At 41.5% G+C, this 23,779-nt stretch overlaps 1 protein-coding gene across 1 annotated transcript in view; it reads left to right on the top strand.

Annotated features, from left to right (window-relative positions):
• The window catches only part of ADAMTS17 (ADAM metallopeptidase with thrombospondin type 1 motif 17), a 168,475-nt gene that overhangs the window by 133,305 nt on the left and 11,391 nt on the right, over window positions 1–23,779 (top strand). The window contains exons 19-21 of the mRNA XM_082769551.1: window positions 711–846; window positions 12,888–13,092; window positions 17,392–17,544. Coding sequence (XP_082625677.1) covers window positions 711–846; window positions 12,888–13,092; window positions 17,392–17,544 — 494 coding nt within the window. The remainder of the gene's footprint in view (window positions 1–710; window positions 847–12,887; window positions 13,093–17,391; window positions 17,545–23,779) is intronic.

The following is a 23,779-nucleotide window of genomic DNA, read 5'->3' as shown; positions in this document are numbered from 1 at the left end:
TGATTCCGGAGGGCCACAGTTCTGCTGTCTCAAGGAAATATCTGATACACAAGAATTAGTTTGTTCAGGAAAAGTTGACTACTCCTGAGATGTCTCTTACTAGCAAGGTTTTTTAAGCAGCATAAATGGAGGGAGAGGAAGATCAGAAATATTTTATTTTGGTGACTTAATTTCACCACTTTGTGAAATACAGACAAACCCAGTTTATCACCATTGAAGCCTCGTTACTCCTTTTCAACCTGACTCCTCCTGTACTGGGAGCAGCAAGAGGCAGCTGTCCTGTCATTATCAGTCACCGAGGGGCGGGTGGTTGTGTCTCCAGTTTACATAGCTGGAGCATCTGTCCTGGGTGATTACAGGGCACTGTAACATGTGAAGGAGGAACCAGAAATGAAAGCAAATTGTTTTCAAGATCGTTTTCCCATTAAGTGCTAGAAGGAGAAAGCCCAATGTGTTGTTCTTGTGGAGCAGTCAATTTTACAGTTACTGGGGAGAGATTTGTAGCTTTTCTGAAGAAGAAAAGAAAAGCACAAAAACAGAACAGTACAAAGGTAAGACAAGTGGAAATAAGATTGCTTACAGTGTTTGTAGGGCTGTGTAAATTGCATCTTGTAAAGATAGTAGGGAGACCTAGTTAATAAGTTTACAAATTTTTGTTCTTAGCAAATAGTTTCCTGTTTTTCAGCATAGTTTTTTTACTTTTCTTACAGGCGAACGGAAAACAATTGTGTCCTGTACTCGAATTATTAACAAGACCATGACACTGGTGAATGACAGTGACTGCCAGCGAGTGAATCGCCCCGAGCCCCAGGTCAGGAAATGTAACACACACCCCTGCCAGTCACGGTAAGGAGTTAAAATATAAAAACCAATATCCTCTTCCTTCACAAATCACCCATTTCCAAAGTCTCCATCTGGTGAACATGGTGAAAATGTCTAAAAGCATCGGGATGCATTGTTAGCCACAGTAACCAGCTGTAATATTCATTTCCTTTTGTTGAGCAGATCAGATTTTCATTACCTCAGAGTCCATTTAATCTGTGACCAGTAAGTCCAGATTCCATGTGAGCTGCCTGCATGCATTGTCTGAGGATGTTTTTTTCTTTTCCTTTTGGCTGCCTCCTGGGAGACAGAGCAACTCAAAGTATAAAGCTAGACAAGATTGCAGTGAATGCTTATCCAACCTTTTTTTTTTTTTTTTAAACCATCACAGAGTAGGGTCTGATTAATTTTTGTAGCACACAGTGCTACAAATAACCTCCTGAACAGCCCACAGCCTTTAAGCTTCTATAGCTTGTCTGCTGTGTTGCATGCCTGATCTGTACGAGCAGAGTAGTTTAGAGTGGGAGTCTGCAGGCAAGGAGTGTCTTTTGTTTGTGTGAAGTTTGTTCAGCATCTACCAACACCTTCATAGTTTTGGAAACATACCTGAATCTTGCTAAAGTCAAGAAATGACAATGAAACACATTTTAGATGCTTTCCTCAGTAAGAATGGTTTTCTGCATCAGTAGGAGTAATTAAAGCTTTAATAGTTGTAAGTTCTAAAAATAATAAAAAGCTTTTCTTTTGGCAAGCACTTTTAGCTGACTTAATTTTGTCCTGCGTTGTATAAAAAATAGAGTTTCTGTCCAAAGTGACAAAACACAGAAAAGCAAATTAATGTGTTCTGTTTGTTTGCTAGCAAAAATGTTCACTCGTGGTCTGAAGCAATTTTTAGTACGCTTTTGATAGCAGTTAGAAAACAAGTTTAGGATAAAGCTCAGGAATATCTACAAAAGCCAGTTCAAAGCAACTTGATAGCTGTCACATCTTGTACAGTCATAGAAGCCAGGGAGAAGTACCTACAAAACTCATCCTGCTGGCAGAAACAGTAGGGGAAATGAGAAGCAGCACATTTCCTTCTAATTGGACTTGTGCTCTGATTAAAGTGCCCTGAAGCAGGGAAGTGTAGTGTCAGGTAATCCATCAATAAGGATAGTTTTTTTTCAGATTTCGTTTTGTGTCTGCGGTGTCTATTACAGCTGTACGATGTTGTGGCCATGCTGCTTTCAGCAGTTCTGAAAGGTGTAATGAGATAGCCTGTGTGCTTCTAGGTCTGTAAGGAAAGCCGAAGTCTCAATGGCTTCAAGGAAACAATGTCATTTGCAAGAGGAAGTTTCCTAAATGAGGATTCAGTGATGCTGGCATTTCTGTCATGTCATTTTCTCTGAAAGGCAGAAACAAGGAGCATCTGCTTGTGTTTCTGCCCTAGCATCAAGTATTTCTTTTAGACCTTTTGTAAAGACCTTGGGAAGAGACTGGAGTGAGTCAAGGTGATATGGAGGGGTTCAGGTGGCAGAGCTGAAGAAAAGCAGCTTACAAAGCTTGGGAGGAAGTGAGAGGCTTTTGTCTCTATCAGCTGAATACGACATAGAGAGGCCTTGCACATCAAAGTCTTGTAGAGCCTTAAGACCCACAGTGCTGTTTCTCAATGGGATCTCTGTGATTCTGAGCTCTTGGTGAACTCCTCCTTGTTGCACATTTTTCTCATGGTATTGCTGCCTCTCCAGGGCAGCGACAGTGGGTTAGGTTGAATCACACAAAATCTCCTGAGAAAGAGCCAGTCTGTTCCCATGTGCAGATTGTGTTCTTTTGTGGATTCAGATTCAGCCCTTAATGTTGTTCCAATGTTGTACTCCCTTCTTCTGTATGGAATTATCGGGCAATTTATAGCCACAGTTCAGCCCACTTCTCCTCAGGAGCAATTAGCACCAGCACAGTGACACTCTCATTGGTACATTTTTTGTTGGAGCAATGACAGCAGACACCAAATGTGCTTAATGCCCAGAAAGGCCACAAAATCCTTGCTGATGATCTGACAGACCACACTCCCTCACTCCCTCCGTGTAGACCACACTTTCACACTTAACATGCTTTTGACTGGAAACATTTTTCAGAAGCACATTCTCCGTGCCTCTGTAGAATTTAAATTTCCACTTGCGTTTGCCCACCCAGATATTAGAAATGCATGCTTAGCATATTCTCTGACCAAGAACATCTTAAAGAAACCATTCTCTTCCACCATGTCAATGCTTTTTTTATAAGCCCTGAATTTGTTTTAGGGTTTCAAGTAAAATTACGGTAGCATCTTGTTACAATAAGGTCTTTTCTTGCTTCCACTCGGACCCAGCCCTTTACCTGAGCAGAAGAAAGAATAATGCTTTCCCTTCTGTAGTAGGTCTGCTCTGTTTTGTGTATTATTATCTAGATTTACACTTCTACTCAAAATGTAAGGGAATCATCTTACACAGAATTTGTCTCCAGGGAAAGGTCTAATGTCCAGAGCACAAGACTTGGTCATAGGACACTCATTCTCTGTTGCTCTTTTGGCTGCGCGGTGTGACTTACATTCATTATCCTACACTGTCCATTTGCTTCCTGTCTCGATCTGTGTGTACTGTGGATTGCAAACTCTTTGGGATGGAGTGAGATCATGTTGTATAAGTGGAGGAGGAGGTTATTGCTGTTGAGATTGTAATAAAAATGAAAAACAATAACCTACATTACATATAAAGTGATCTGGGGAGAAAAAAAGGTACGATATTAATAACAGTGTCTTTCTTCCAGCATGATTCCAAAGTGCTTTGCAAATTACACATCCCTTTGAACTTCTGCCACCTCTTGGGAGAGCCAAATAATGTGGGGCAGGGGACAGTAGTTTCATGAGGCCAAGGAGAAGATTAGAGCTCTGCAACTGCGTCCCAGCATCCGAAAAAAACAAAGCAGGATTGGAAAAAAGGATTGGATACACTGACATGTTTTAAAATTAAACGTCAGACTACAGAATTTTCTTAAGGGTTTTGTTGAAACTGGCAAAAATGAAAGAATCTTTCATTCTTTATTATTGTTACTCTTTCACCTTTTAAAAAAATGCCTCTTTTTCTTCCTATTTTATTTTTTATGTTCCTTGACCCTCTTTTTCCATTAAATTCTTTACAGCTTCCTTTCCTGTCCCAACTGCACCCTATTAGCACCTCTTTATTCTAATCCTTTGCCTAGCTCTTTAGATATTTTTTACAAAACCCTGCTGTAACCAGATGGAATCTGGATTCTTGCATGCGGTGCGTATGGGTTGTTTCCAGCACACTGAACACCAACCCAAATATATAGGCAAACCCAGCGCTCATGTTGGCACCAGACTCAGAAATCACAGATCACATCAGCTGTTATTACTGAAAATATAGGTCGGCCAGTGGCCACACACTTCAACATGCATGGTTGGGTCTATGAATATGAAACTGCTCCCCTCTAATGCAGGAAGAGAACCAAAAACACATGAAATTTCCCAACTGTTAGACTTGTTGTGGCCTGCATGCAAACACTGTTAGTTTTCCTCCTCTTTGTTGTAATAGATTTTAATAGAGTTTAAGTTCTTTCAGGGACCTGTTGAATATGTGCTGTTCCTACGCAGATGCTTAACAACAGCATGAACAGCCAGAAATCCCTGCCATCGTCTGCAGAAAACCACAGGAGACCTGAGCCCTTATTTTCACTGCTCAGGACTTGAAAGCACCTCTGAGTCAGACGGTTAGTTTTCTGCTACTACCATGTCATACGCTAGTTTCCATAAGTCAATTTTGCTCCACAGTTTATTTCCCTCACAGGAAGGCTTTTCTGTGACCTTGCTGTTCATGTGGGTCAGGATCTTTTGTTTGTGGTCTTAATTATTTGCTGTTGTTTTTCATCTACTTGTTCTTGCATCAGCACTGTTTATTTGCTTATGCAGTTTTCTCCCACCCTAGCTTTTTTTCTGTATGCTTAGTGCCGTACAATAAAACAAACCAATTTATCTCCTTCTGTCATTTTGCTGGGGTAAATCCATTACTTTTAACTGCTTCCTGGATGAGAAACTGTCCGTGGATTCTCACTTCCCTTCTGTGCTAGTGCTCTAATTTAAATCATTTGAATGCATCATTTCAGGGCATAGGTGGCCAGAATTGTGTCGGAAAATCTTATCCTCCGTTTCATCTAGCCCTTACACAGTTGCATTAGTACTTTCCTGCCTTCGTTGGCAGCAACTCTCCTGATGCATTCTTTGCTTTTTTCATGGCTGTATCACATTTGTGGCTTAGAGTCATTCTGGATGTTTTCCTCTTCATTTGTTTCAACATATGAATCTTACTTTAACACGGACATGCTTGTTATTAGTCCCTAAGCACACAACCTTGCACTGTGTACTATTAATTTTCAACATAGCTTTTCTATTACAGTACTCAAGGTTGGTCGGTTCTTCTTGTTATGGTATCCTAATGCTCTTTTGCATTGACAATGCTTCCAGACGTTGTACTGTCAGCAGTTACACCAGTTTTTCAACAGTTTTCTTCTTTTTGGGCCAAGGTCATCAGAAGCAAGACAGATCTTTCAAGAAGTCCCCTGGTAACTAATCTAAATTTCCTTCATACCTGATACTACCTTTAAAGCACTACACTGTGGCCAGCTCTCACCTTCCATGCACATCGATATCCTTGTTTTCCAGCATATGACCAGTTTCTCCAACTTATATAAGCATTTCTAATACAACAAAAGGAGTTTTTCACTGGTAACTAAGTAGATTAAATCTACCACATTTCCGCTTTCTGGAAAAGCAGTTATTTTAATCAAAGAAATATACTCAATTAGTTTTGCCTGGTCTGCCTGGAGGAAGCCTATGTTGCATTTTTCCTATTTTCCATTTACCACTATGTCATTGATTATTGCATCCCGCTAAATCCATTCTAAAAACTGGCATGCTACTGAGATGAGGCCTGTGGTTACATGGATCACTTCTTTCTTTCCTTCTTTCCTTCTTCTTTCCTTCTTTCCCTCTTTCCTTCTTTCCTGCTATTCCCCTTTCACTTTTCCATCTGTGGGCAGGAATCCAACACTGCTTTCCAAGGGCTCACACACTGCAGTGATGCCTGCTGGGGAGAAAACGAAGCCAGTTGCAAGGGTCAGCCAAGACCCCAGCTGGCTCGGCACCTTGTAGGCTTGCCCAAAAGGCTAGTGACTGCTCGGAGCATGGGTGCCTTCATGTGCAATGCTCGATGGTGCCTGCCTCTTGGTCCCCAGTCTGGTTTAAGCTCATGGTGCTTGTCTGTAAGATTCTTACTGTCTGAGAGCCTGCCTCTGCCTTCAGGCTCCATCATAAACCCGTGATTATATGCAAGAAGGCAGCCCTACAGAGTGAACACTGTTCTCATGGATGATGATGGTCAGTAACCCAGTGAAAATCGTTTTGTGTGCTATGACCTGGGCTGTGTTCAGATCAGCCTGCCTGCCTGCTATGTTTGATCAAGTCTCCTTGAGTCCAGGCTGTTTGCACCACATTGATTTGTGTTATCAGCACACATAGATGAGGAGCAGAAAAGTTTTGATTTTATTTTATGGGGTCTTGCAAAAAACAGAATTTGGGGGATCTGTCTGATGGGAAACTCCTGAAGAAAGCTGACATATTACTTGCAGGATTGTATGGAAATTGTACTAAACTGGAGGGACTTCTGGGGAGTACCTGTTAAGAGAAGGGACTAAGCTGGACACTCTGTATTTAATTATTACAAATTCATATGTTCTTTCATTAATGTCTTCAGACTCTTTTGGAACCAGTACAAATTTTTTATCATCCACAAGGTCCAGTGGCAAGGAATTCAAAACCTTACCTGCACCTTGAGCTAAGCCACATCTCCTTTTGTGTGTTCTGAATTTGGTTACATGAAAAAAAAAAAAAAAAAAAAGAACAGCTATGGGGATGGTTTCAAATCATTTTAGCCTGGAAATCTGGCATAAATAGTAATGTTAGCACCCTCTGATCCAAGGAGGCACCACGTAAGAGCTCATTTTGAAGCACTTCCCAAAACTGGAGTTGGGATCTCCAGAATCAGTTTGAGCTTAATGAATTTGCCAGGACTGCGCTGGACACGGTGCGAGACACGGTGGCTGCCGGCGGCTGAGCGAGCGGGCAATGCTGCGCCCTGGTGGCTGCTCTTCGGGGAAACCCGCCTGGGCTGGAAACCTGCAGGTCTCCGGCAGGTCTTGCAGAAGAAGCCAAATGCTGTAGACCAGAAAGCCTCAAACGAATGGAGCACCCTTGTGAGTAGCTGCTGTGGGTGTCTGCTGTCCTACCGTGGGCACGTCTGGCTGTCAACCATCCACTAGAAGGAGACAAAATCACACACGTTCCCAGTTGTAGGCAGCTCATCGAGTACAGCAAGGCAGTCAGGAGTTAATTAGCTACTGAAAGGCAAAAAGATGTTTCCAAGCACATCCAGCAACCCAACTCAATGAGGCAATTCTGGAAAAGAAGTAAGAGAAAAGGCTTGGGAACAAGCAAAGGATAAAATTAGGAGGGCTTGTTGGCTACTGGTAAATGCATTTACATCAAATAATTTAAGATGACTGGCTGGAGCAGAAGTTCGTTTGGCATTGGCTTTCACATGGAGTCATGAGACAGGTTTCTTAGCTTTGGTGTAAACACCCAGGCTGGCTTACATCACAGTTTTTCCCGTTACAATGTTTGACTCAACAGCCTGATGTTTGAACATCGCATTGTTTTAAAATGTTAAACGATCTGTGCTTCTTTGGTTTGAGGCTCTTGAGGCCAAGCATAGTCTTTACCCACAAAGAAGGATTAGCAGGATAATCTAGCAAAATATTTAATTATGGGTGAAATTCACCCCTCCTGCTGCCTGCGGTAACGCTCTGCATGCTGCTTATATCCTGCAGTGCGAGCTGAGGAAAACACACTGCCTTCCTCAAGTGGCAGAGAACGGAGCTGGCCATCAGCTGCCCCATCAAAGGTACACCAAGCATGGAGAAGGACAGTGGTAACTCACTGCAAAAGGGCTCAGCAGGTGTTAATACTCTATACCTTAGTGTAGCAAGGCAGTTGCAAGCAAGAAGGACACCTACTCGCACCAGTGCCACGCTGAGTCCTTGTAACCAGAGTGATCTGCTCAGTGTGAGGGATGAGGGAGGAAGAATACAAAGTCTTTGGCGTAAAAAAATACTTCCCAAGGTGCAGGTAAATTATAAAACAGTGTCCATGGTCCTATGATCGTATAATTGGTGGGAAATTAAAAAAAAATAAAGCTGTCAAAATGATAATCACCAAAGAAAAAAAAAAGAAATCTGTGTGAGTGAAAGTTGGCAAGTCTGCTAGCAGAATGACTACTGTACTGGAAAATTACTGAGCACTGTTTATAAAGGCAGTCAGACAGGAATGTTAGTCTTGGAGTCCTACTTTCAACATCAGCAGCTGTATTATTCTACTAGATTCCTTGTACTTTTTTCCAAAAAAAAAAAAAAAAAAGAACAACAACCAACCTTCTAGTGACTGGGTGTGGCACAACCTGTTCCCAAAAATCCAGATTCACCTGGTTATTTTGACCCCAGAATAGCAGAGATGTAGCAGAGAGCTTCAGAAGTGCATCGGGAGAGAAGGATACAATAGCACAGTGTGCGTGTTTCATCGAAATCATAAGTCCACTTGTAAACAGTGTTTTCTTGCCTCTACATACTCAAGCATGAACTTAGTTTGATAGCTGTAAGGAAAAAATATCTGGCTATCAGTTCCATGTGACTAATTCTCAGAAATCTTTTCCAGTTCTGCTCGCTACAATTATCCAATGTGAAATCCTGGCACCAGTGAAGTTAGTTGGAGTTTGCATAACTTCAGTGGAGCCACAGTTTCACCAAGGTGCCTTAGAAAACCGAGAGCAACTTCAACATGATCTTGCATCACAAACTGGTGCTAAAGATGACCAGCTCTAACTCAAGATGGAGTTATCCTCACCTAGACAGTAATTCAGTGGTGTGTGTTAAACCAAAAGGTGCACAATAAAATCTGCTACAATGCTGGAAGTGTACTGCTTTAGATTAGTTTCTCACAAGTGCTTTTTCAGATTAGCATCAGTGTTTAGTATCACATTTCCTCTGATATTTTATTGAGCAGTAGTGCAAGCTCTTAACTAGTTAGAGCAATCAAAAAGCAGGGTTATTAAATACAGAAAAATGAGTGTTATTGCAACTATATCTTTGGTCACATCGAATCTCTTACTACAAAAACAGGGAAATGAATTTCAGTGTAGCATTAGAGAGGGAACAGAAGTAACAGAAGCCCTGTAGAGAGCTCCGACATTGGTCTTCTGCACAGCTCAAGACAGAAATAACTAAGAGAAATTTAATGGGCTGCGATATTTATCCTACAACATGCAATGTCTTTATGTTATAAGAGGATAGAAATCTCTGAAAAGTGACCTCATGTCTTTTGGTTTCACTCCTCCACCCCATCCTTCAGCCTTGACGCATTTTATCTTCATAGTATGTTTTCCCAAATCTCTAGCTACAATTTCATTTCTAGCTACAGTTCATTTGCAGACATTCATCTCCCCTAGGTTCGTGTACGCAGTGCAATAGATGCTAGTTGTTGTTTTTTTTTTCATAGAAAATGGGGGAGTCTTCAGCAAGCAGGTAGAGTGAATAATTCAAGGTTAATGACTAATCCAGAGCACAGAAAGATCAAATGATGAACTGAACCTCCAAGAGATATTTCAAGTTTGCTCCAGGGGGCTGCCAGATGATTGTTGCCAAAGCAGATTAGAAGAACTCCAATTCCTGAACAGAGATACTGAGAGGTCAGAGGTTGAGAAAGACTCAGAAGATAAAGATTTAAAACAGCCCTCTCAGATTGCATGTCCTGCCCATCCCAGCCTTTTGAGGCTATGGATAAACACCCTTCTGGGCATTTTTTAGCTAGAAAGACAGACACAGGCTGGGTTAAAAAAAAATGTGCTTAAAAGCTCATCACTTTCTTAACCTAAATCTAACCACCAGCGGGAATCATCTAGCTCTTGAATCTTCTATAGAGGTAAGATTACAAAAAATAATGCTGTAGATGAAGCCATCTCTAGGATTGTGAGAAAGATGAATGTGTTTGTCACATAAATCACTCCTTGTTGGAAAGAGGACAGGCTCTCCAGTACTCCATGTAGAGCAATCACATGGTCCAACAGAGTATGGTTATATCTGGGGAGGGAAAAACCAAATGGAAAAGAACTGTGGTGTCAAGCAACTCCTAAGATCATTTTACTGGCTTAAAGCATAGCTGGAAGCCAAATGGTCTATATGATACACACCTGGCTTAGTGTGCAAGAGTTAATTGCCTTAGTTAACAACACAGAGCTGGCTTTGTGTTGTATGTTAGAATAGTGGAATTATTTTTGACATTGTCATAAGAAAAATACTTCAGCTTCTTTAAAAATGAAAAATAAATCTCATTCTTAAACTCATCCAGGTGTGTTCAGAAGGTGTAATGACAGTGTAGAGAGGAAAATGTCCGTAGTGTAATTTAATAGTAACCATAACGTGGTACTATTTGTGCATCACATTTTTCTTGCCAGTTAATACATTACCTGTGGACAGTAATTTTGCTCATAGCTTGCTGAGCATTCTTTTACCAAATGTGAAACAGGCAGGAATTTCCATATTTAATCACTTCATCCATAAATCCTTTGTCTTTCCATTGATAGTGAACCATGATGTTGAAATACAGTCATAGTGATTTTCTCTCTTTCAGGCATTAAAATAATATTTTCAGCTGACTGTGAAGGGGACTTTGGGAGAACTGTGGGGGAAGATCAGGGCACTGCTAGGACTGCACATAGGATTCACGTTTCCTTGTTTGCCAGATGAACTATTGAACCAAGCAGAGATTTCACTGAGATGATGAAGTTCGATGGTAAAGTGATCATCCCCTTGATACTTTTGAAGATATCCTACTTCAATTTAATCTGGCTTTTGTCTCTCAGACCTGAAACTAACCCCCCACACCAAAATACCCTTTCTTTTCAAAGCGTTTGGATTCCTGGTTAGCAGCAGCTGTCCCAGGTAGGTCAGGGTGGTCCATGAGGTTTCAGAGATCCCTTACAGTGCAACCCCACCTTCTTTTCAACCACTGGTGGACTAAGGCTTGGCTCAGGGGGGGATGTAGGGGATCTGTAGCTGAGGCTGGCCATAGGGATGCTACTCTGACAAAAATGCTGAAGATGATTTCATCTTCACAGCAGACTAGATCTGAAATGACCTGAGCCAGAGCTTTCAGTTGATTATCTGGGTTTTGGCTCATGCTCTGTGCAGTCATTCTTCTCATGATGATATTCAGGCTTTCTGTACCAGTTATCTAGTCACACTCCATCCTATCGGTGCTCAAGCAGCACTACCTAGAGATGACTGACCAGGGTAAAAGAAAAAAAAAAAAGAATTTTCTTTCCTGAAAGCAAAGTCATAACCCGACTTCTCAGGGCATCTTGGAAATAGCTGGCACACAGTGTGCTGCCCATCCTAAATGGAATTACACAGACAGCCTCTGCCAAGAATGTATTTTTATCTTTCTTCTTTGCTTTCAGTCCCTTTCCCTTTTTCTTCTGCCAGTAGCCGTAGATCACAGTGAGAGTGTGGTGCTGAAGTGAATATTAGTTCAGCGGAGCCTGTACAGAAACCCTTCCTGGCCTGGTGACTCACATTCAGCTCATAAAGCAAAGTCACTTTTTCCCCCTTCATGCCCCTGTTGAGCGGTTCCTTCACCCGGGTAGATAGCTGCTTCCACATTTGCTCTGACAGGGCACGGCCCAGCTATTAATTTTCCTGAACACTGATTTCTGCACTTGAAGGCTATTTTTGTCAGTCTCTCAGTCCCAGCATTTGATTACCCAGCTGGCATTTTCCCATACCATAAGCAAAATACCAAACACTCAGCCACAGAGATGCGCCAAAACTACTGTCTAGAGAAACATGTTTGGGGTCTTGCCAGCTGTTTTAGCCAACAGAAATTCACAGATGTGTCAACTGCTTCAATGCAAAGAAACATTTGAGTGTGGCCCTTTTCCACAAAACGCAGGTGGCCAGCCTGCGCGATCCTGTTCAGCCCAAACCAACCGGCTTCTGCCAACGCAGTCCTCGGTGCTGTCACACCAGTCAGCAGTCAAAGCAGTTGGCAAATGGATTCCTGATAATTGCGCCAAATGAGGATGTTGCTACAAATTGTGGTGAACTGATTTGTCTGCATGCGGGAGTGGCAAAATGAGAAATGGTTGTCTGATTTTTGTACGAGAAGTTAGCAGCAACTTCCAAGGAAGTGTGGCTGTACAGTTGGCGTGTGTGAGGTTCTGCCTGGAGTAGTGGAACCTACAGCAAAACAAAATCATATTTCTAAGCAAACTTCTGGTTTTGAGAAGTCTTCTTTAGGTCACTTAACATAGCAAGCAACCCAGAATTGGGTGACAAGTAAGAGATTCATGGTATAAGGGTACTAATCTAGGTGACAGCCCTAAATAACAGTCCAGAAGGTCAATTACCTGGTGATGATAGCCTTCCGGAGCACAGTGCCTACACAGTTATTGTTCCAGTCGTTCACATCAGCCAGGAATGCCTATAATTACAGAGAACATGTTCCTCACTGACAGATTACAGGAAGCGTGAAGATGGATGCTGCTTGTCTTAAGGAACTAATCGTCCCTCCCTACATACTTCCTAACACAGATTCTTTTTTAATATTGTATCCACTGCCACGTAGGCCCGCTTTAACCACAGCGGTAGTTCCAGTGCTTACTGGGTTCATTATGGAGCCTTTCAGTGAGCCTTACACTGAGCTGGACAACAACAGAGAGAAATTGCCTCATTTTCCTTGCGTGGCCAGAGCAGCATCAAGTTCCAACAGATAAGATTCCAATGAAACATCCTGGAAAGCCCAAAACAATGAAAAGGGAAATATCACCACAAATCTAGGAAGAGTTGCCTATTTCTTGCTGTTTTTAAGTGAAGCATAATGTTTGATCCCTCTTTTTTTTTTTAACATTCTTTCTCTGTCTCCTTCCCAGGTGGGTGACTGGCCACTGGAGTCCCTGCTCTGCCACTTGTGAGAAAGGTATCCAGCGCCGGGAGGTGACTTGTGTCTACCAGTTGCAGAATGGCACCTATGTTAACACGAGGGACCTCTACTGCCTGGGCAACAAACCAGCAACAGTACAGAGCTGTGAAGGACGGGACTGCCTCTCTATCTGGGAAGCATCAGAGTGGTCAAAGGTAGGAGGAACTCGATTCAAGAACGGATCCAGACGGCACACAGCTCTGGATACACTGGCCCTAACCTAGCTAAAAGTTAAACGTGTTCTCCCAGTCAGTGCCTGTCAGTACTGGGGCACTTGGTATGACTGTGTTTTGTTGCCATGATCAGATGGGAGCTGCGGTTTGTATCCCATACCAGATGAGCTATTAAGGCAGGTTTTCAATAGCATACTGTGGTAACTATATCTTTCCATCTGAAAACTCTGACCATCAAGGAAAAACATTTCACTGACCTGAGGCCAAAAGTGTAGTGACCCACCAGGTCTTCTGGCTCAGCTGAAGTGCAGTTTCAAACAAATACCAGATTTATCAAATATCTGCATGTTACAGAGAATGTACGGTCTTTGGGCCCTGTCCAACCCTCTTTTATGCAATTCCTGGAACATGAAAAAGCTGGTTGTAGTTTGTTTAAAGGTGCATCTCCACGTAGTTGCAGAGAGTTACAAAATTATTCTGAGATACTATAAACGCATTTCAGAGATGAATAAGGTGTCCAGACAGCCTGCATTTTGTTTAGCAACAGAATAAACCGGGAGTGTGCCTACAGTTCATGTCCAGGACTCAACTAATGTAGTGTAACTTTTTTGTACCTTGTGAGTAACAATCCTAATAGAATTTCCATGTTAGTTTTGATACTGTATCTGCTAGGCTCGTCTGAATGACAAAAAGATAATTTCAGTCTTGGTGCAGTGCTTACAGCTCTGCCAGTCTCATTCTAGACTGGCTGTGTTACAGGGCTGTCCAGCAACAGCCATTTCTGTGGGAAGGGTATTTCCTTGTTTTTCGTCTCTGTTTTGAAACAGTGAGCTCCTGTTTAAAGCATTGTCAAAGAGCTTTCGCAAAATATTATTGTTAGAAAAGTGCTTAAAAGTCAGAGAAGCACAGGATACTAGGGATCTGGCACTGAGGAACAGTGTCTCTTAACAAAAACACAGTGTGATTTCATTGTCCACCTTCTGAACAGAAAATCTTTATTTGGCAAGTGAGATAGTTAACTGAGAGCAGTGTTTCCTTTCATTGGGGCACTGTACCTCTTCACTAATGCATGAGATGCTTTTACTTTCTGAGTCCTTTCATTTCAAAAGATGTGGAAAAATGCACCAAAGTGGTAATAATTTCTCTGATAGGTTTTTTTATGCGTTACAGAAATTACCCTTTCAGATTATGCCCACTTTATTCCTCACAGCTAAACCAGCTGAGCTCCAGCAATATTTGTAACTGAGCCTGGTCTTCTCATGGTGCAGCTCCTACCTGTCTTACGTGGTGAATTTTGTTATCAGGAGTGTTAGTGGTCTTTTAACAATCACAGTTGCTTCTGTGTTCTTTTTATTAATTGGAGTAAGTCAAGGTACAGAATAATTTTTCCAGCGTGGAAATACTCCATATCTGTGACTATTGAACTAATTTGCAAATACATGGTATTCTTAGATTAAAAAACAAAACAAAACAAAACCACACCACTTATTTACTTTTCCTTTGATACTGTTGATGGGACAGTAATTGGTCACTTTTTTTGTGATTTTACATCTTCTGCAGGCACATTTGTGCTATTATGTAGCACAGCTGAGTCTAGGACAGGTTTGATGTTCTGCCAGTTTGAACACACCTCATACCTAGAACTTTCTTCAGTGGAAATCACTTTAATCCTTAACATTTTAGTCTGCTGTTGTGAGTAAATATCACAGCAGTGATATCATTTTATAAATAAGTTTTCTTATATACGTTATTGAATTTTGGTTATACAACAAAAAACAGTTGAGCACATTAATGTCTGGTCCCCAATCAAAAAAGTGTGTTCTCAAAGCAAATTCCAATACAATCCTCAGTGTGGAAAAAATTAAATTCCGTTTTTATTGCCAAACACTTGAGATTGTTTTGGACAAAGTACCACACAGTCCATTTTTAATGACAGAAATAGAGATCGTCACAAAAAGGTAAATGTTTCTATTGTTAGTGGAAAAAAAATAATGGATTTCCTTAAAATAAAGGATCTGCAAAGCTGTGATGCCCCTTTACAAAACTTTGTGGGATTTGACTAAGTCATTTGTTAATAAAGCCCTAATGATCTAAGCTGGACACTCAGGGACTGCATGTATTATTTAGTAGACCATTCTGGTTTTAAATCTGTGTAAAATCTATACACTAAAAATCTTTTCATGACAACAGGACTTCAGGAAAGGAAAAAAAAAACTTCAAGGGGGTGATTTATATGTGACAACAGAAGATCTGCTGGAAACCTTTTGCAAATGCTGTTTTGTCTAGGAAAGTATATGCAATACTAATCTGTGAGTGACTTAAAAGCTTGTGGGAAGAACAAACAGTTGGTGTTTTTCCCAGACTCAGTTGTAAAACCCACCTAGAGATTTCTCATACTGTGAAAAACACTCCTACTTCAGCTTGATTTACTTCAAGTAAGTTGACCCATTTGAAAGATTTCACATATTGTGCTTTGTAGTTTGGGATGAACGAGTGCAACCCGGAGGAGGACTGAGGAAAACGATCTGTAATTTTGGAAAGTCTGTACAACTTGGGGCAAATTCGTGGCTTTAAGGTACCATTTAGGGAGCTCCAGTGTCGGATCTTTGGCAAGTCTTGCACTTTGAAGAGTCCAGCAAAGTAGTTTCTGGAATTCTGCAAAGCCTGGAAGAATTCACCCCGGTATCTAGCACAGCCGTACAACTGTGCTTGTTACAAAGATGTTACATCCGTAAGGCGGTCATGCCATGAGCGGCACATAGTAAATTAAGTGGAAGGTTTCCCAGATTTTCAAGAAGTCACTTTGTAGTGCTCTGAAGTATTTAAAGGCATGTCTGTTTGCTTGCCAGCTCATAAACGCTTGTCATTCATGTCCTTAACAAGGCCAGCAGGTCAGAGCTGCCTGGATTGTATTTTTAAGACGATTAGACAGGCATGCTGAGATTTGTCCATTTGATGTAATTTATATCAAGCTGACGCTTGTTTCCAGCATAGACCCCCTGGATGGAGAAGCTTCTTGGATTATGTTCAAAAGACCTCACAGAATATCTCATATCTTCACTATTTATTCGGTGTCAAATCAACTGTCTTTTCCATGCTGATCCCCTAAAGGGGAGAACTCGACATGCTAGAGAAGGTTAGTTTTTATCTCAGTTGTACATAGATCATTTTTCCACCCACCTGTCCCCAGTGGCTTTTCAAGAAAATTTCTCACTCTTAACCACTGCAGTGGCATGAAAATGAAGAGCAGAGATGCTGGCTGTGCTGCTGTATGGATGGCTCTGACAGCATCAGCAAATCTGTCACCCTGTTACTGAACGGGTTATTTAAAACAGGAATTTCAGTTCATAGCAGTGTCCTTTCCCCACCAGGCAATGAAGTCAAGACAAATTCTCTGGTGAAACAGAATTTCCTGACAACGGTTGGCAGAAAAAACAAATGGGTGACCAGATATCCCCCCCCTTTTAGAAGCTACCTCGGTAGTGCCTGAGCACAAAAATATTTGCAGGCATTTTTTTGTTCACTTGCATGAATATTGGTTACAGTGCCCAAATGCTTGAGTCAAGTCTTCCTCCAGCAACTGCTGCTAGCAGCTCTAGTAGCCTGCTGCTTTCTCAGAGGACTTCAAGCAGTCCCTGCCTATGCTTTTGAGAAGCCCATTTTCCACCTCTGCTGATGCCTGTGGCTAACTTACTGATCAGGTGTGGAAGCTGATCCCAACATTGTGGCTCACTGAATAATGTCTCTGCTGAGCTATCCACTGTGTGCACTTGAAGTTCTTTGAAATTAGCATCATGATGAGGAGATGGCAAAACAGAGTGAAGGTCACGTATGTGTTCACATGAGAACACGTGAGAAGTGTGACTTCACCACCGTGCATACAAACAGCCTACAAAGCTGTTTTTGTAACACTGATCGCATTCTACTGTGAGCTAAAAATGCAATTTTCACCATCATTCTAGTCCTGTGATAAAGGAATATTGCAGTTCTGTTATGAATGCTGAGCTCTTAAACACAAGATGTAGTGATTTTTCCTCTGTAACACCAATTCTAGCACGATGCTAACTGATATTAAAGAAGGTTGATTTTCAGAATTGGCATTTTTAAAAAGTAAAGTATTTCCCCAGCAGATACCATACTTTTCAAATGACTCATATGTTTGAAAGGGGTTTAATTACTGGGGAAAAGTCTTACAGGTAATCAGTTTTTCTTCGTGTGCCCCAAAAAAGTTGTTATTTCTAGGCATTGTGTGACAGAAAACAAATAGCTATTGTTTTGCAGTGTTCAGCAGACTGTGGCAAAGGGATCCAGAAAAGAACAGTGACGTGCACAAATTCTCAAGGAAAGTGTGATGCAGCCACCAGGCCAAGAGACGAGGAGGAGTGTGAGGATCACACAGGCTGTTACGAATGGAAAACAGGCGATTGGTCTAAGGTAACAGTGAACACGACGTGGTATTTTCTCTCTAAATGCAACGTGCTGTGCTTCTGTGTGCAGTCTGTTCTGCAATTCAAGTATTCGAAAGGGAAGGGTTTTACTCATTTTGATCAGAGTTTTTTTTCTGGGCTTTAAACTTTCCCTTTCTGCCATTTGTGACCCAAACACTGCAATGCGTGCTTGTGGAAATTACCCAGCAAGTTGTAGCTAAGTGTATTACAAACAGCATAGAAATCAGTATTAATTGACAGTTTAACCATCCCAAGGCTAAACCCACACAGCCTGCCCATAAAAAAGGAAGATAGTCACCACAGGCCAAAACTCATCCATCAACTGAGTTCTTAGTGTTGAAAGGCTCCTTTACAAGCAATGCTGAAACCACTTTCCGTATTTCAAAAAACAAACTCTGAAGCGAGCTGGCTAACAGGTTGAGTGCTACGAGAAGGAGTTCATTAGCAGTATCTTCCAGGACTGCAGGGAGCAAAGGAGGTATCCCGTGCTCAGCTTGGGCAAGCTAAAAACAAAATAGCAGAAGTTTGAGTTCCTTCAGTATATATGTGTGTTAAGTATTTGCACTTTGAATGAGAAACCTAGTCCCTGAGAAAAGGAGAAATCTCAGGAGAGGTTGTGGTGAGAATGTTGTCTCCCTCAAAGCATCAATACACAGCTGAGAAGAGTTGAGCCTTAGTTTTCTTACCCCACAGGTGATAAATCTGAGGGTCTGGGTCTGGGAGAACTGTTGTTAAACTGAATACTACTGGGGGGAAGTGTGAGGAAGCCTCAGCAGACTCGCAGAGACAAAGGCTGATAGAGAGCACTCACAGCTGAAGTCTGTTTGCCCTCCTTGTGCCGGTCCTGCATGCAGAGTCTGATGGTATATACCATTTTATTACCACAGATGCAAAACCAGACCTGTGCAGCTGAATCTTGTGCTATTCTGAGACCTACACAGCACAGGCCAGGCCCAGACTTATTCCAACTGCCTGAAATGAAAGTAGGCCATCGATTTGAAGGCAGAGCCAAAACCATCAGTCCCTTCCTCGGGGCTGGATTTCACCTTCACTTAGGCCTGTCTGAACTTAGTTTCGCCAGTGACATCAGTGGAATTAATTCCTGCATGCAGTGGATTAAAGCAGAGCAGAGTCTGCTCTGTATTTGCATTCTAATCTTAAAGTAACAGGTAGTTTTACTTGGACAGGAGCAGTGTAAGAAACTCACCCTCTGCCAGCGTTGTTCATAAAGCATCCTTTACATTACTGACTCATGTCTGCATAAAGAAATGAAAGTTCCCAGGAATATTATATTCCAGCTTGGTTTTATCTTATCTTTGTAACTGTACTGTTCTTTAAACAGAAAGCCTACTTTGTGTTTTGGAATGTACGGCATGCACAGAAACCACTGGGATACAGTAGTTGCATTTTGCAGTCCAAAAACCCAAGCACCAGCAAGCAAAATCCAGTGAAGCAGAGGCCCATGATGGGCAAATTGGCTTATCTGCAATTGCATTTTTTTTGCATTAAGATAGGGAGTTTTGAATATTTGTAGATACAGCATGTCATAGACGCACGAATTGAATGGTATCAGTGCTGGAGAATGCATTAAGAACCTGCCACATACGAAAGATCTGCATTTATGCTGAGCCAGGAATTTGTATCACAGAATGTTTGGAGTATTGAACATTATTTTATTTATAACCTGGCATGCAGAATCCACGCAAGTGAGCCAAGACAAACAGTTCCTGTATGTTAACAGGTGAAATAACATTATTTATTTATTTGTGGAATTTTAAAAGTTTTTGGCAGGAAAATTGACCCGGATTCTCTTTATAGGGAGGAATATGAAATAACTGTGTGTTCACTGATTACATGGGTTGAAAGTTCGGTATTGTGCGAGTGGTTCCCATCTGATAAAGAAGTTGGCTCACTGCTGGAAAGGCTGCAATCATACATTGGTCACAGTAAATAGTGGTGATGATGGATTTTATGTCTGCATACGAGCAGTGCAGGATCAGTGCAAAATCACTTGTTATTTGCAGTTCTTAACTCAGGATCAGGATCTTCTCTGTGCAGAAGGGCAAAAAAAGCTTCTGCACTGTTTATGTGGCCTGTTTCCACCCGCAGCTCGTGCCAACTCTCTTCTTTGCAGGAATTTCACCTTGTGGAAGTCCAGTAGATGTTTTTGGACTTAGATTTGGTTTATAACGAACATTACAAATTCTAGACATCCTGGTTAATTTTGACTGAAGACGTTCACACAATTAGTTTCTTACTCTGAATAAAGAGGTAAAGAAAAAACATCTTAAGACTGGTAGAAAAGGGTGTGGGTAGATACAGTGCTTCTAAAAATGTTTATTGCCCCAGAAACCTAGATAGCTGAAATATTTGATGTGGAGCACCAGGTAGGATTTTCATTATCCGGATCCAGAAGCTTTAATGCAGGGCTAAGGCCTAGGGGGACAACCTTTACAGCTATTAGCAATTCCTTCTTGGGGTTGTCTGGCTTAAACACTTCATCCATTAAGGAGAAATAAAACAGTCTCTGGCAGTTAGATTACAGTGAATTCTTTAAAATTCTCAGAACAAGCAGCTACTTTTTGCAATTAGTGCATTGTGCATTTGCTCCTTATTGTTAAGAAACATCAGGGAAGCAAGATTTAATGATCGGTAGTAATTATCACAGATTAAAATAAGGCTTCGATGCGTTTTGTGCTAACAGTTTGCATGGTGACTTGGCCTCCAGTCCTTAACTTCACCAAACCAAGATCATTTGAAGACATCAGAAAATCATATAAGAAGGAGGCAAAACCTCATTAAAAATTCAAGTCCAGATACAGCTTATCAGTAGAACGGGCTCTCTGTTAGTAATGGCTCTCTGTTAGTAATGACTCTGTAGCCATTGCCTGTCCACACTCTGAAGATGAGAATTTTTGTTCTATTTGTCTCAAGATTGTCTGTGAATGGTCCTTACTGTGTTCTGTAACTGTGGAAAGGATTTGGAGCAGAGCAGATTTAGCAAGCAGTCTGGGTTGTGATATATGTGTATTCCCAATGCATTTGCAGCTTATTTCAAGTGTGCCACGAGGAGCCAATATATTTAGTTCCCTTTGCAAACACATAGGGCCAGGTAGATAAAATTATTTTAAATGTCCTTGAAGTTACCTTTGTTAGTTCAAAACCTGAGATTTACAAATTGCCCACTCTAATTCAGAAGACAGAATATTGGTCTGTTACTAGTGACCGTGATAACCTGTTACCAGCTAGTGCTGTTAAACTTTCTATTTCTTTGCACTACTGCAACTTCTCTCTTAAATCTCTTATCTTAAAAGGATATACTTAATGTTATTAGCATTTAGCACAAATGCAGCATTAGGATGACAACATAACTAAAATGTTCCTGGTCTGGGAGTCTTCACGCCTAGTAGAAAGGCAGATTGCACAGTGGGAGACCCACTGAAGGTATTAACCTGAAATTATTTTTTTACTGTTGCTTGGGTTCTTCAGAATTGCCGTTCATTATATCATCCTTTATATATGATGCAATATACAAAGGGGAGTCCAAGGCATCTCCCGTTCAGTCTTTTCTTCCAAAAGGAAATTCCACATCCAGTTTGTATTCAGTTAAAGAAATAAACACCGCATACACTTTCTGCTTTGCAATAGTTCTTCCGTGTTTGAAATCCGAGCTGTTAAATGTTCTAGCACTGGAAACATTTTTACATTTTTGCTGTAATTGTGCTAGTCCAAAGAACAAACATAGGTTGCTCACTTTCTCAACACTTGCTTCAGAGTCCCAGGCTGCTGAAGATACGCCTCTTGATGCGTTAGCAAGACAGTAGGTCATTCCTTCACAAGGAATTGATTTTGCTGACAAACTTTGTGTTGAGTATTCCATTCCTGTACAGAATGCAGGCAGCTAGTGAGCAGAACATGTCTGCGTGCATGTGGCTCGCCGGAAAGCTTAGCAGGATGCACAGTCTGAGTCTGAACTGCTCGCGTGCTGTAGGCTACACCTGAAGGGATCAGGACTGACTGCACTGAAGTCTGCCGTGCCTCCTGGAGCTGAAAACACGTGTCCCAAATGATGTGGGAGCACATTACTGGCTTGCTGCAGGGAGCTGCCTGCTAGATGTACTGGCTAGCTGTGGTAGTGACAGGGAACAATTGTGCTTGAGGATGAGCAGCACTGGGGACTGCTTTGTAGCTACCCGGGCTTCCCCGTTCTGTCCTTAATGCTCTCCCCTTCTGCTCTAGTTATAGTGAAGCAGGGAAATCACTCAGCTGCACTCATACAGGCCAAGGCTGTACTTCTTCAGTTCCTTTTCTCCAGTTGGCTTATGGACTCTGCTAGGATATAACCAAAGAGGCAACATTATGTATCAGGAGCAATTCTCCAGAAGACTTTTACGGATTTTTCTTCATTTCCAGTTTTACTTCGTTGTTTCATTCAACACGCTCTACTTCTGTCTTGTGACTGAAGTATTGTATTTCACACCAAGGGCACAAAATGCTTCAGGGTTTCCCATGTCACTTTTGGCTGTTCTCTTTTTAAGTGGCGTTATATCAAGGAAGGAAAAATTACAAGCAAGATGCTCTGACTCCATCATTAGTGCTGATTTTTACAAGGGTGCTTTTCCAGTTTTGTGGATAGAAGTTTAAACATGCAAATTCTGTCCCTCAGGCAACAATTTGGCCCATTAACCTATTGTATTACATAGCCCAATGAAAAGGTTTTTAGAAGACGAAAGACACATAGAAACCTTGTCATATATTGGCTCTACCATATTTTTTCTTCACTGTTGGAGTAGATGCTCTGTAACTACTAAAGCCTATGTTGATCTCGGAGAACCCAACATGAGTCCAGTGTAACCGTCCTTCATTCTTCCCTCCAGTCCATTGTCCACAAGCCAAAGGTCTCACTCAGCAACATGGGTCAGATGTCATTCTGCCCTACGTTAGTATAAATGCAGATTCATTCAGCCACCTGAGTTACTGCAGGTTTTTGCCAGTGCTGTTCGGACCAGAATCTGGCCTGCTGGACTGGGCAAGATCCTTGGGTCTTGTGTAGGAACCATCACAGATTCATGTTTTTTGGTGAAAACAGAAATAAATATATGATGTCTCAAACTGAGCTTCCTTGAGCAAAGGAAAGAAGCGGAGGACAAAGCTTTTTCTACCACTTCACATTTTTTATAACCACCTGGTACAACTTTTCACTGAATTCAGAGATTGTACACTCCAGAATCTGCAAAGCTTTAGGAATGATCAGCTTGGCAAAGTGTGATGTTAAACAATATTCTTGTTGCCAAATCATGTCAATAATGATAAAACACACCTGAAAAATTCCTTATAGCCACCTGCCCTCCCTGCACATCAGTAGTTGCCAATTTCTTTACGGTGTTTTGTTGAGCCTGTGAAATACTGGCTGGGGGTTCTCATCCCAGGAGAATATTAACAATAGGGATAAAAAAAAAAAAAAGTAATTTCCTATAAGAAAAATACTGGTTTTGTGCCAGACATTGAGGTGTTTCATACTGAGGATCAGCAGTCATTCATCACGGTGGGTGGTAACAAGGCTTTTGTAATTGCAAATTAATTGTTTTGGCAGGAAGGCAGGAGGTTGCGCTCTCAGAGAGATAAAACCCCAAACCTTACAGCACACAGAGAAGCCTGCTTTTTTCAAAATACTCTACAATCTTCCAGTGCCAGGAAGGCATGTTTTCCAAGCTCCAAATGTTTGGGAACATCAACAAAAATCCTCTATATGCCTCACTTTTAACGTTTAACTCACATTACATGATAAGAAGAGCAAATCAAGGACAGCTGTGGTTGGAGAGGTGTATTCAAAACTGTTGCAAACATAGCAGCAAACTGTCCTTTGTTCTAACACTCATTACAAATTCATGGCTTGACCCGCCATCTGTTTATGATAAACCATGGACAACTTGTTAATTCTTCATAAAGGTCATCTCCTTTCACCTTGGAGAAAATAACTTTTCTTGTTGCATTGAGAGAAAACTCTGCAGGAGGGATGGTGGCTTCAAACTGCAGTCGCACGCTGCAGCTTACAGACCTTTTCCTGCCTCTTCCTTGCGTTGGCTTAGCAAACAGCTTTCTGATTTATGGCTGCTGATGTGCATTCAGCACCACAGCTAGAAACTGATGTTGGAAAATTATCCACAGGTCCAACTGGTGCAAATCAGTTTTCTCCAGGGAGTGACACAGATGATATGAGA

Source organism: Aythya marila (assembly GCF_965140915.1).
Source record: "Aythya marila genome assembly, chromosome: 11".
Lineage (NCBI taxonomy): Eukaryota > Metazoa > Chordata > Aves > Anseriformes > Anatidae > Aythya > Aythya marila.
This window is presented reverse-complemented; position numbering and strand designations above follow the sequence as displayed.